Source organism: Drosophila navojoa, chromosome 5 (assembly GCF_054131105.1).
Source record: "Drosophila navojoa isolate 15081-1374.11 chromosome 5, UAZ_NAV_1.0, whole genome shotgun sequence".
NCBI classification, from domain to species: Eukaryota; Metazoa; Arthropoda; class Insecta; order Diptera; family Drosophilidae; genus Drosophila; species Drosophila navojoa.
Genome location: NC_142893.1, coordinates 9,259,695 through 9,273,635, shown reverse-complemented (window position 1 = coordinate 9,273,635; position 13,941 = coordinate 9,259,695). Strand labels below are relative to the sequence as shown.

Genomic DNA, 13,941 nt, shown 5'->3' with positions numbered 1-13,941 from the left:
ACACAGTTTTTGCTCTTAGCTGTCTTCAGAACTGCGTGTTTATGACCAAATTAAGGAATTAAATGTAGAAGCCTTCCAAGGCAAAGTCAATTTTCTGGACATGTGACCCAAATTAAAAACGACTCCCATGGGGCAAGGCAGGGATGGGCCGAGGCGCCATCGAAATGTCAATGCCAAATGGCCAGCAATTAGCGTGGCTAATTAACCGTTAATAGCACTTAAATCTACACTGTAATTGCTTTTGTCGATCAATGCATTCGTATAATATGCAAATGCCACGCGCGAACCCGATTCGCTTGCAGTTGGTGCATTGAACTTGCCACAAGCCGAACGCTGGTCAAGTTTACAATGTAAAGGCCACAAAAACAGTTAGCACACACATACACTACACACACGTAAGCACAGCGTACACAAAGTTTAATCACTTGATATTTTTCCTCAATTTTCCGTTTGGTTTTTCTTTGTTTTTTGTTTTTTTTCGGGCTCGATTTGCTCGGGGCGCGCTTTAGTTGTCGACTGCGGCATATTCAGCGCTTTGTAGGTGTTTTTATCTAATTTCTAGCGCACGCACACATAGACACACCATTGAGTGTCTGTGTGTGTGTGTGTGTTGTTGTTGTTGCTGTTGTTGTTATCCCTTTTTGGTATTGAATATTGGTAATGGCTGCGGGCGTTTGCATGCAAACGCCAAAATTGGTAACACAATGGATGAGCTAGACGAATGCTAGGCGCTCAGTCTGCGTGTGTGTGTGTGTGTGTGTGCCTTATAGTATAGTGTAGTAGTACACTGTGTAATGCGTGTCTACTTTTGTGCGCCTTGTGCAGCGTTTTATCGGCCAGCCCAAAAGTGTGCCACACACAATTTGAAAAGCCATTTTTATTTAAAGGCGATGTCGAGCGAGCAACAACCAAACAACTTTAATTGGATGATTTATTTTTTTTTTTGGGGTCACCTGAATAATTATTATTGGAATGTGAAAGGTCAGCCGAGATTTCAAATTCATTCGATTTATTTACTATTATTACTGAAAAACAGGAAATGCCAGAAACAAAGAAATTTCAATTGGATCAAGAAGCTAAATAAATGGCTAAACAAATATTTATAGGGATATATATAGTTATCTGTCTATATAAGAAGATATTCATTTATGTATAAATATCAATAAAAATATCTATATTTATTTATTCAGTTAGCATTTCGAACTGATTTCAGTCACATTCACGCACGTTTATTTCAACTAATATTCGTACAATTTGCAGTTAGGGCTTTACAACTAGAGCTCTTAAAATGCTAGGGATTTGTATTGAGAACGCCAGCGGCGGGTGGGGCAGTCTGAGCAGAACGGCATATATGTTAATATATATGTATGTATATAGGGCGAGAGAGATGTACAATACAAAAAGAAACCACTTATATTTATTTGTTGCTTAATTCGTCCGCAGAGACGTGTATAGGATTGGATAATTCGATGTGGTCCGAGGAAACGTCTGTAAGAAGTAGAACCAAAATATATAAATATATATACATATATGTAGATAGACAAGTGATTATAGTAGAGGTAGAGGCAGATGATATACTATGTATAAAGAGACGCACAGTTGGATTCACGATAACTACATGATAAATAAATATATGGATAATGGAAAGATGGATAAATGAATGGATGGGCAAGACAACTGTATAAACAGTTGGATAAGGACGTAAATATGAATAAATGACTGGAAAGACAGAGACAAATGCTGAGATATATAAAGCAAAAGCTATGGGAACTATGAATAACTATATAACAGATAAAGAAATGGAAAATTATATATGTATATAAAAATAGAGAGAAAGAGAGAGAAAGAGAGAGAGAGAGAGAGAGAGCGAGAGAGATAGTCAGATGTATAACTTGCTAAGTAAATAATTAAAAGATCAATAGAGATAGATCTATAAAGACATATTCATATTCAAACATCTATATATCCCATAATTATCCTACGGCTACCTACCCAGATGTTGCCTTTCCAAATCTATAATACTGTTGACAATGCTGTTTAGAAAGTCCTGGGTGATCGTTTCCGTAATGTTGACCGGATCGTAGTAGAGGAAGCTGCGCTTTGTTCGCCTCAGGGCCTCGCGCTTGCTCCGGAAGAGCGCCAGGCTGATGTGCGACTGCTGCAGCAGCAGTTTATCCGCACCGAACTCCAGGCACTTGCCGTCCACGCAGTAGCGCCTGCCCACCTGGGAGCAGCGTGTGCCGATGGGAAAGTGGCCGTGGATGCCGTTGACCAGATAATAGCGATACTTGATGTGCTCATCCTGGCAGCCCACGCGACAGCTGCGATCCGGTTCGGTGATGCTGGCCGAGATCTGGGAGCCGTGGCCGGATAGGCCGCGCACCTTCAGCTTGTAGCGGGCGCACGTTTGCTCCGCATATTCCGCTGGGGTTTGCAGTCGTTCGCATGGCTTCACCTTGTGCGTGCATAACTGTATATTGCGCTGGCCCGTGCGCCGTGACCTAACTGCCTGCACGCCCATTGACTCTGTCATGCAATTGGAGTGACAGCCGGACTCCACCTGCCACTCCGACGCCAAGTCCGATTCGACAACGAGCGAGGCAGAGGGGGGAGGCGGCGCCGCCTTGCCAAATGGATCATGCACATGGTAGTTGTATTTGTAGTCATTCGAGTAGGACGAAGAGGAGGAGGAGGAGTACGGTGAGGATGAGACCTTGTGCTTGTACGGCTTTGGCTGTGGCACTAAATGATTGTCCTGTCCGTGGAAACTGCGCACAGCTACCTCTGCAGTGGATAGAGAAACGTTAGAGCAGCTAGAGAACAGAGCTAAGAGAATTCTCTGCTCCTGCTCACCATTTTCATAGCGATTCCTGTAGGGCTCCACGCGCTCTGCATTCCGTTTGTAGCTAATGTTATTCGTATAGCTCGACTGCTGTTTGCTCTCCAGCTCCGTGGAGTCGCGCTGTGGGCGTGGCGCCCGATATGCACAGAACGTGTTATCCATTTTGAAGAAATTGTCCGTGGCATTGCTGCACGAGAACTTCTCACAGCGTCCGGCAATGCAGTAGGCAATGTGCTCCGGGCCGTGATCCTGAGCACGGCATGTCGTCCCGTCCGGAAAGGTCCAGCGACGCGACTTGGTGCCGTTGCTCTTGGTGCGGCAGAAAATCTTACAGGAATCCTCTGCAAGCCGTGGAAAAAAGAGTTTAGATATTGATTTGGATATAGATTCTGGTCACACCCACCGATGGAGCCAACCAGCTGCAGCCCCTCGCCCGTCAGCTCGCTGTCGGACTTGCGCGCCTTGTTGCACACATTGGTGGCAAAGTCGCCGATGGTGTGCACCGGCACCACATAGCACTGCTTGGCTATGCACGCCTCGAACTTGCGATCCCAGCCCTCGCAGCGCTTGGGGTAGCTCAGGCAGCTGCGATTGTAGGTGCGCAGGCCGGTGCTGCCCTCGCGCAAACGATTCGATGGACCGTACAGGCAGCTGGAGTCACAGGCACTCGCCTCGCCCCAATCGCTCCAGGTGCTCAGGACGCCGGGCAGCTCGTTGCCACTGGCCTTGTACGGCTGCTGCAGCTGCTCCATTCGGCTCGAGGACTCGGCATAGATGGCGCTGTGCTTCTCGTAGCTGGGCTTCACCAAGCCGCCGCCGCTGAGCTGCTTCATGGAGCCGATGGGGTACTTGTTGGGGCGCGGCTCACAGGAGCCACCGCGACACCACTGTCAAAGGCGCTTGAGGATTAGCAGGGATTGAACCAAGTTAAAGCTGATTTCTTTTGCTTACCATGCCGGGTCCACACTCGGTGCCCTCCAGTGCTGGATGCGAGGTCCAGGTCAGTCTCTCCCGCTGGCAGTGCAGATCGCGACAAATCTCCGACTTGCTCTGGCTGCTCGCATGCACCGAGTTGCGCCCGAATTTGAGCATGCACTGCTGATTGGCATCGAAGCGCTCCCCGGGCAACTTGCCCTTCGCCGAGTGATCCCACTTGCCAATGAAGTGCCCTCTATCGAACAGGCATTCCGCCTGCTTGAGACTAAAGCAAGGATGGAGTCAAAGGAAAAAGAGACTAAGTGAGCTATGCTCGAGCTTGACTTACGCTAGGAAATCCTCCAGATAGCCGCGGGAGCACTTCGACCAGGTTATCTTGCCGCTGCCCAAAGTGGGCGACATGATGTGCAGGCTGGGATCGCAATTGTTCTCCTTGGAATCGTGACGCATGCCCAAGCTGAAGAGATATATATTTGAAAAATTCAACGGAACGTTGGGAATGGAACACAAATTTAAATAAAGGAAATGGGAAGCAGTTGCAAAGAAGATGAAAGTAGAGAAAGAAGGAGAGATCGGTTAAAATAGTTTGGTATAGCTCAATAGATGAATGTTTACATCCTCCAGTTCACTCACTTGTGTCCGATCTCATGGGCGACCACAAAGACGCTCTCGAAGTGCTTGCCCTCGTTGATGGTGCAGGAGGAGGTGGGCGTGCACATGCCGGCCACGGGCGCCAGGCCCACCACCTGGCTGGTCACCTTGCCATTCTTGCCGGTGACATGGAGATCCAGGCCGGTGAGAATGACAGCATGATCGTAGTGCAGAATGTCGGCATCCAGGGGCGGATTCAGATTCCGCTGCCAGAGGCAAAAGTTGCTCAGATAGTTGTCAATGTCGCTGGAACGGTACAGACCCGGCGTATCCTTGGGCAGGATCTCCAGGCGCTTGAGCACAAAGTTGATGCGCCGGCCCAGCGTGTCATGGTGATAGAGCAGCTGGACGCCATTGATCATGGCGAGCACGAAGCGCATCAGCTCGTTCTCCGTGTTCGTGGGATAGTTCTTGCCCATGTGCCTGTACAGGTCGCTGTCCACAAAGATCGCCGTCTCGATGTACAGCTCGTCGGGCACGTAGGGGCGACGCGACGGCTCATCGATGTGCCGGCGTAGGCGAGGCGTGCTGGAAGAGTTGCTGGCAATGCCAGTGCCATAATGATGATGATGATGATGAAGCTGCTGCTGCTGCTGCTGCTGCTGATGATGATGATGATGTTGTTGGCGATGATGATGATGACGCGGCTGATAGCGCAGTCGCAGCTGTGATTGCAATTTGCGACGCAGCTGCTGGCGTTGCTGCGGCTGTGTTGGCTGTTGCGGTTCGTTGAATTCATCTGCATCGGGCTCGAACTGCAGCTGACTGTCTAACGGTATGGCCCGACTCTCGGCGCCGCCGTTGTCGCTCTTATCTAAGCGCGCCTGGTAGAGCACATGGGCTGACGCTCCAAATCGCGCCGGCAGCGGTTGGATGACAAAATTGCTGGCATTCTGCTGAAAGACGCCACGCTGCAAGTTGTTGAAAGGTTAGATAAGACTGGGTAACAGCTGGCAGAAACAGTGGAAATGAAACGACAGCAGAGCGGTAAATTCGACATGGGAATAATGGTGTTGGCATTGTGAATTATGGATTTTGTAACATTCAAGCATGGCAAATCAAATTTGGGTGTTCCAGTTCCATTTGTTCATGGCCTTGAAATTTATGAATGATTAATTTCTATTGTCTAATGCTAATTTGTGAATTTTTCACATTGCGTGTGCATTTTATATTTAAGGTGTTCCATTACCAACGTTCCACTAAATAAACAAGTAAGAAAGCTCTAGTCGAGACTGCTCGACTACGAGATCCCCTGAACCCTACAAGGAACTGATATTTCAATAATAATTAGCACACACACACGTACACACACACACATACAAACAAATACACGCCCACACATACACATACAAACAAACACACGCATACACACACGCATATACAGGCGATTGCGCTTGGGTTGCGCTGCAGTGTTGGCAATATTATGAGAACTTATTTGTTGAATAATTTAATTTCTAGACGTACGATCGTAATGAAACTTACAGAACGTAATGATGATGTTTAAATGTATGTGTATACCGAAGTACAAGTCTCTAGTATTTGATATACGACTTTTACAAAGATGAGGGTGAGGGGGTGGATTTAGGGGTGGGGGGTAAATTTTAACAAAAACCGAAATTGTCTAAAATGTATCTTAATATACGTTTTAAATTTGGAGACTCTAGCTTGAAAGATGTAGGAGATATAATTTTTTAACTGATCTTCGATAAGGTTTTTTATCGATAAAAAAGTATCGGAACGAGTTATCGTTTTTTAGTGATAAACTCGATCTGCGCGTGATATATACGGACATTTAAAAAAAAAGTTGAAGTCTCTAGCTCTTATATCTTCTGAAATCGACGCGTTCATACATACGGACGGACGGACGGACGGACGGACGGACGGACGGACGGACGGACAGACAGACGGACAGGGCTAAATCAACTCAGCTCGTCGCCCTGATCAAGAATATATATACTTTGTGGGGTCTGCCACGCCTCCTTCTGCCTGTTACATACTTTTAACAAAACCATTATACCCTGATTTCCCATTTTCAATGGGTTCAGGGTATAAAAACTGGAACGGTGGAATTTAGCGGAACATTTTGATTAAATATTTAAATATTTATGTATATGTTGACATGGAACATAAAACAGTATCATGTAGATAAATAATATCTATGGAACAGTGAAATATGAAACACTGTGATTAAAAAAGTAGAAACAAAAATAGTTTATGATTTGTACAAGCATAAATACTATGTGGAACAGTGGAATTGAGTGAAACTATAGCACTAAATAATATGACAAAATGTATTTAGTTGTGATGATATAATGCTCAGCTTAGACAAACAAGGTTAGCCAGCAATCAGACCGTCTGCTAGATGCGATGATGTAGGTAATGATGGGCAGACAAGATAAACAATTCAGCTTGGGTATGACTCCCCATGGCTGTGGCACGTTCTGCTACTTACCACGCTCTCCTCGTCGCACAGATCGAGGGCCGCCCATGGACTGCGGTAGAAGCAGCGCTCGAGGCGCTGCAGCAGCTGCGGCGAATGCTCCACAAACTGTGTGCTGTTCGCGTTGCGGCGTATAAAGATGAAATTATCGTCAAACAGTTGCGGCGTCTGGCGCAGCTTCAGTTCAGCTTCCACAGTGCCGGCTGGCGAATGCATTTGAATTAATTAAATTATTCGCATAATGAGTGCACCCTGCAGGCGCAACTGGAGCAGCACGAGCAGAGCGAGAGAGAGAGAGAGAGTGTGTGTGTGTGGGTGTCTCTCTATGCGTATGTGTGCTTGTGTGTGTGTGTGTTTGTGTGGCATTTCAACTTACCTTCGGCCGCACTGCGACGCCTACGCGAATGCTGTGGCTGCTGTTGCTGCTGTTGCTCCTGGTGCACATTGCGCCGCTCCAGCTGCACCAATTTGAACTCAGGCACTGAACGTAAAATAAGCAAACAGGTAAAATGCAATAGCTAAATGCAAAGTGTGCATTCCATGAATCAATAATCATAAATAATGACGACCAACAAATCTGCGCATTAACACGCCCCCACAAATTGCGTCTTCGGCTGCAGCCTCTGGGCGGCGTCCCCCTTGCAATTACACTGGACAACAAATTGCTGTACTTAAATAAATATAATACTAAGGCATCTGAAAATGTTTATTATTATATACAAGCATATTTAAAATTATAAACATACATATATCTATAGATAATATTGTGCTATGAAGTATATTGGGGTCTACTGAGAGCTTAGAATGTTAACATTATCTCTCTCTCTATTAGACTAACTCTATCTATCTTTCTCTCACTCTCTACTCTCTTTCTGTCTGCTTATCTCTTACTCTCCCTCTCTCTCTTTCTCTCTTTGTCTTTCTCTCCGCCTCTCCCTCTCTCTTCTTCTCTCTTTCTTCAAAGATCAGCTCCTAAGTAATCTCTTTAGATTTATACACACATTTGCCTGCCTTGAAACATCATTCTGATGTCTAGTGTAATATTTAAAAGTTTGTTTTCCTCATTTCGCCTATTTACCCGTCAGCACTTGGCATTGATCTTAAGCCCAGTCCAAAAAGAAGTCAAAGGCAGCCAGAGAGAACTTCAAAAAGAAGCCAAAACTTTCCACAACTTTAAACTTTGGTATTTAAGCCCCGTGCCCGATGCCCCTTGGACCGCCCTCCACCCGGTTGGCCCACTCGAACTAGGTTAACTGGTCTGATGTCAGCTGTGGCTAATCTTTCCAATCGGTTGCCCTGCCCGCCACAGAAATAGAACTTACCTGACGTGGTGCCAAAGAGCAGAGTGCGTTCATGGCCCGCCAGCTGCTCGAGCAGCGCGTTCTCGTCCAGCTGCAAAGAGTAAGAGTAAATGGGTGTTCGGTGTTTAAGAAATGCTAGCAAATGTGTAACACGACGCAGCAAAGCGTAAAAAGAGCTGAGCCATTGGCCCAAAAGGGTTGTCTACTGGCAGCCAGAAACCAAATACCAACAAAAAATAAAAAAACACACAGAAAATAATAAAAAACACTTTCACTGCACGCAACAATAGAAAATTAGTTTAGGAAAAAACCCATTACGTTTTTCATTTTCATTTGCATTTTCTTCAACTGCTCCCGAAACTGAAACTTAAATGGGGGAAAATTAAGTAGCTGCTTTAAATGCTCATTGTTATCGCTTATCGATAACAGAGCGTCATTCATATGCTTGCGTAAATTGCCCAACTACAACTTCCATGAAGTAACGGGTTTTATAGCTAATTAGATTATCTGTTTATGGTTATCGATAACAGTTTCTTAACTTCATTTAAGAGTTGTGATTTATAATCACGTTCTTTAGCTCTGCTTGACATCAGAAAGGTCATATGAGCTCAGTAACTGTCAAAAGCTTCATCTATATCGTTTAGCTAAATGTTATCGCTTATCGATAGCTGCCAAGTATTCCATACATATTGATATACTACCCATCTCTTTTATTTTTATTCTTAATACACTTTTATTTACCACCAACAGCAAAATAATGCAATGAATTGAAGAAAGTGCTCATACTTATCGACTATCGATAATTGCCACATATTCAAATATTCATTTTCTACTGATATTCATTTGAAAGTAACTTTTTTAATATTCTTTCAGTTCTACGCAAACTTACTAAAATAGGTCAACCAACCGCAGACTCATAAGGCTCATCGTTATCGTTTATCGATAATTGCCTATCGCATATGCATACTTATCTTAATTTAGAGGCTGTGCGTGTGCCCCTTTTTGTGATGCTATTATTTCATTTCATTTGTTGTTACATTTTTGGAAAAGCGCGTCGATGGGCGGCGATGCGTGAAGAGCGCTTCGCTGAGCTCCAATGGCTGTAGCTCGTGTCACGCCCCCACCCCACCTGCAAAGGTGTTGCACAAATTGCTGTGGGCGGTTTGTCTATGGCAAACAGAAAACAATATTGTTGAAAGGGGGCGTGGCTGTGGGAGTATTCGATTGGAATGAAATGCGATTAAGTGGCAATTGAGAGGTTTGAAGATCTACAAGGAAATTTGTTAATAAGATGAAGAGAAGAACGCGGATAGGAAGTATATTTGAACATACATATATTGGAGTAATTATGGATTAGATTTATTATATGTTGTCTATCTTTAATATATATTGTTATCGATAAACGATAACAAATCGTTTTACTGCAGAGTTTTACAAGTTTTACTATATTCCATTGAACGTAAAAATATATACTACATACATATATGAATAAAAAAGTATCTCCGATAACTTTCTGTAAGACAATCGATAGCTCTGCGCTTGCACTCACATGGCAGGGCTGTCATTCAGGCATTCACTCAACCACTCATCCACTCATTAGCTTTGTGTTTGAGTGCATTCAAACAATGTTCAATAAAACGACACTAATTGACGGCAAGGGCAACAGCATAAAAGACCCGACCATCCATGCCGGAAAGCAAAAAAAAATAGAGAAGAGAAGAACAACAACAAAAATAAAGCGTGGAAATGGAAGTGGAAATTGGCTGCAACAGCATTTAGAGTCGAGTCGAGTCGAGTACTCGAACTCCAGCTCCAGCTCCAGCCCGAACTGCCATTCGGATTCGCACTCGATGCTGAACGCTGTAATCGCCCGCTGGCTGATTATGTGATGAAATTTTGCGTGACCCGTGGATGGCAAAAAAAAGAGGGGAAAAAACAAGTAAAAAAGCACAAATAAATAGAGGCAAAATTGTAAAATAAACAAGAAAGAAAATGTACGACAAAGGGCTGAAATTAAGTCACAGAAAATCGACGGCAACTAGGCGAGGGCAAGGCAGGAGCAGGGCGGCATGTGAAGTCGACGTCGAAGACTTGAGGGTTCTTCAACTGCGACGGCGATGGCGACTCGACTTGTGTATTCGCAACTAATTTTCAGTTGGGTCAATAACTTGGCTAAGAAAAGCTCTTGCCACGCGCTCAGCTATAAAATTTAGCAGCTGACAAAAGTCGCGCCACACTTATTGTGCTGCGCGACCCCCCTCTAAATGCTGACGCAGAGGATTTTTGGTTTTTTGTTGCTATATTTTGTTGGATGTTTCAGACAAATCGTGCAATGCATTCTGGCGAGAAATGTACGAGGGTGGGATGAAGAGTATGATATAGATTATGGGATATGATTTGATATGATATGATATATACTATATATCATTTGTTCGAATAGAGAACATACATATATCATATAATATTTAGGATATACCACTTAAAATATGTCACGACATGTCTCACATTGATATACCACATTTTATTAAATAACACATTATATATAACAGTTAAATTACGACATTAGAACTTATAAAACATATGGAATATCAAAAGTAATTCGCACTTAGGCCTTTGATCATATACAACTAAAAGTATTCCCAGCTAATAGAATGCATTCTTTAGTTGATAAACACCTCAAACTACCCTCGTCATAGTCAAATTGTCAAATCGTCAGCTGCAAAATAGCTCATTCGACTTGTTAGAGACGGTTGGACGCCTTCTGGGCAACCCGAAATACAAATTTTTCTGTCGCTGACTGAAAATCTCAACGCTGAGGCCGCTCATCAAATCGTGTAATTTGACTTGTTCGACAAAAGTTTACAGTTTTTATTTCTTGGTGTTAAGTGTGTGCAATTTTTATTATGAGACCAGCTGCGGGACCAGACCGCATTGAGGAGAGTGAGACTGACTAGGAAATACTCAGTATGTATCATATCGAGTTGATGACTCTCATTTATTATTGTTATAGGTAGAGCTATGTAACAACATTTATTTTTTTAAAATTAATAAGCATTAAAAAGCCTCCATACCAAACTTTATAGGTCTACCTCTAAAAGTCTTCGAGTTATAAAGAAATAAACATGAACATCGATATGTATGAGTGCAACTAATAATAAAATTCAAACACGCATAAAAATGATACATAATATTCTACTCATATACCCCATAGAAAAACTCCCTTTCAGCCCGTTACATGCTCAGCCTATAAACCTACATACCCTACTTAAACATTTCTGCAAATATTCCCAGCACTGGGTAGAGGTCATTAAACGCTTCACATTTCAACTGCACTTGTTCCAAAAATTGTTACACAGCCACGCCCAGCGCCACGCTCCCCGGCCCCGTTCCCGGCCGTATAGAGTGCCTATGCAGGCAATTATTAATGAATCACGCTTCAGTATTCTCTTGCAGCGTTTGCATGGTCAGCACTCGGTGTGACACAGACAAGAATCACCTGATTCGTTAGTGGGTTACATATGATACGATATGAGGACGAATGACGAAGTGACGGCAAGTGACAAATGACATGAATCAATTAGAAATATGCAATTCGAATCGCGACAATAATTACCTCAATGCCATTGAAGCGAACGCTGCGCCTGCGCCGCAGCTCAATGTGAACGGCGTTGGCGTTGGCGTTGGCGTTGGCGTTGACGGCGGCAGAGGCCAGTGCTGCCCAAGTGTCCAGCCATAAAGCTGCTGTCAAGACAATTAGGCACAAACGATAACGATGCCGATGATGATGACGATGACGATAACGATTAATTGGCTGATTAGCCGCAATTGTAGACATAACGACGCGTTTATTCAAGTCGACAACAATTAAGCTGCTTGTAATATACTATTTACATTTGATGTTCACAAATTGCATTTGTTGCAAAATTTATGCAGTAAAATTTTGTTGGATTTATTTCTTTATTTTGTTATTCTGCTGCGCAAGCTAATTTAAACTGCGTATTTGCGTCATCATTTTTTGTTTTGGTTTTTTTTTTTCCTTTATTTTGTTACATTTTCTGCACTGCAACGAAAAAATATAACATAAATAATAATAATACTTGTTCGGTTTTTTTTTTCGCCTAAATTTCGTCGATTGCAGCAGTAGAAGGAGAAGCAGAAGCAGCGGGGCAGAGAGAGGGAGAGAGAGAGAAAAGTGAATGCACACAGCCAGGCTTTTGCGGTAGTTAATTTAACTTTTTTATGCACTAATTAATTGCTAATGCTCGCTGTTGTTGCTGCTGCTGTTTGCTTGGCTTTACTTTGGTTTTTAGTCTACTTTCGTAAATTGAGCAGTCAAATGCAAGTTTGTTGCTTAAGTCGTTTGTGGCTTTCGATGACGTTAGATTGTATAGAATTTCAATTGGTCGTGCGTTAGCCGATAGTTGTGGTGATATGATAACGATAGAAGACTGAAAGGGTTAACACTTCAGAGTAAAGTTCGAAAGGCGCTTGCTGGCGCTGGATATGTTAAGGACAGCAGCGGGAATTTTTGAAGAATTCGGTCACACTAAGAAATGTTGTGCCTTGCAGCAGCTGATTGCTGTGGAAAAATGTTAAGGATAACAGGCGAACGAGAGATCACACTTAACAGAAGCTTGGCCTGTTTGGAATTCTGTTAAGGATAACAGAGGCACGAGAGATGGAAGCTTAACAGAATAAAAGCATGTTGTGTAGCCTGTATGTGGCTGCGCTATTCTGTTAAGGACAACAGACGCTAGTCATATGTAGATTTAAGTAAACTTGAAGTTTGGTCATACTGAAGTGCTCCGGCGACTTGCAAGTCCTTTGGCTTTTTAATTAGATTCTTCAGCTAGGTCACACTTGACAGACTTCAGCTGCTTAGCACTTCCTTATTGCTGTAGAGATATGATAACAGATAACATTGCCAAGTAATTTGTGTTATTTTAAAGTATGGCCGCACTTCAGATTGAAAGCGCCTCGCACTTCCTGTTTTCTTTACACAGCCGATAACGATAACAAAAGCTAAACGCACTTCAGATCATAAACAGCCACAAAAGGCAATTAAAAATTTCTTTATTTAAATAAATGTTGGATTTATTTTGATAGCTCTTTTTTTTATTATGGATTCATTTAGTTTTATTTGAGCATCAAACACACACGAAAACACCGCAGCAGCTGCTCTCAAGCAGAACATTTGGCGAGCACAATTTATGATTTTTATTACACTTTTAACAGACTTTTTGGATAAATCAAAACTGAAACTGAAACACGGCTTTAGTTTGCCCAGCTGGAGGTCAGCTCAATTGATTTTTGAAAACTTTATTCTTCTTCTTCTGTTTTTATAGTTGAGCTAAAGAAGAATCACAGCGAAGCGCGAACGATCGTCTACCGAACGGGGAAAAAGATGTTTTCACGGCAGCGAAACATTCGCGAATGACGAAAAACTCACGAGTGCGGAAAACTTTATTCATGCCACGAACGGCACAGAAATTTATATGCACGCGCTCTCTCTTTCTCTCTCTCGCTCTCCCTCTCGCTCGAGCCCTCTGAAGTTTTGAAGATGAAGCTATATGCTAATGAGTGGAGCGAACGAACGGAAAGGAACAATAGAGAATGGCACCGTTAAGCAAAGCAGCCGAAAAATTAGCAGCAAAAAAAGAATCGTAGCAAGTGCAGAGAACGCCAATTGTTGTTTTTTCGCTCTTTTTTTTGTGGCCAGACGAAAACTTGACACTGATCATCACAGTGGAGTAGAGAAAAAAAAGAACAAA

The 13,941-nt window shown here is 43.3% G+C and overlaps 1 protein-coding gene across 4 annotated transcripts; it reads right to left on the bottom strand.

The window, feature by feature from the left end:
• Window positions 1–1,177: 1,177 nt before the first annotated feature.
• stl (ADAMTS metallopeptidase stall) lies at window positions 1,178–13,644 on the bottom strand. 4 transcript variants are annotated; one of them, XM_089262734.1, is made up of 12 exons: window positions 13,395–13,644; window positions 11,784–12,230; window positions 8,192–8,261; window positions 7,246–7,350; window positions 6,882–7,072; window positions 4,412–5,340; window positions 4,107–4,235; window positions 3,794–4,043; window positions 3,246–3,729; window positions 2,854–3,183; window positions 1,993–2,784; window positions 1,178–1,488 (listed from the first exon to the last, which is right to left on the bottom strand). In XM_089262734.1, the coding sequence occupies exons 2-12, from the start codon at window positions 12,003–12,005 to the stop codon at window positions 1,418–1,420; spliced, it is 3,573 nt and encodes a 1,190-aa protein (XP_089118860.1). In that variant the 5' UTR covers window positions 12,006–12,230; window positions 13,395–13,644; the 3' UTR covers window positions 1,178–1,417. The 4 variants fall into 4 exon arrangements, with proteins under 4 accessions (XP_089118860.1, XP_089118859.1, XP_017961730.2 ...); XM_089262733.1 differs by having other exon boundaries at window positions 13,408–13,644; XM_018106241.3 differs by having other exon boundaries at window positions 11,784–12,225; window positions 13,408–13,644.
• Window positions 13,645–13,941: the final 297 nt, after the last annotated feature.

What these genes read in the sequence shown, in the direction of transcription:
- stl (XM_089262734.1), bottom strand. Translation starts at nt 12,005, where the DNA reads ATGTCTACAATTGCGGCTAATCAGCCAATTAATCGTTATCGTCATCGT. An exon ending in GCCCATGAGATCGGACACAA is followed by an intron (nt 4,236 to 4,411) that starts GTGAGTGAACTG and finishes ATATCTCTTCAG; the next exon opens with CTTGGGCATGCGTCACGATT. An exon ending in TTTGGAAAGGCAACATCTGG is followed by an intron (nt 1,489 to 1,992) that starts GTAGGTAGCCGT and finishes TACTTCTTACAG; the next exon opens with ACGTTTCCTCGGACCACATC.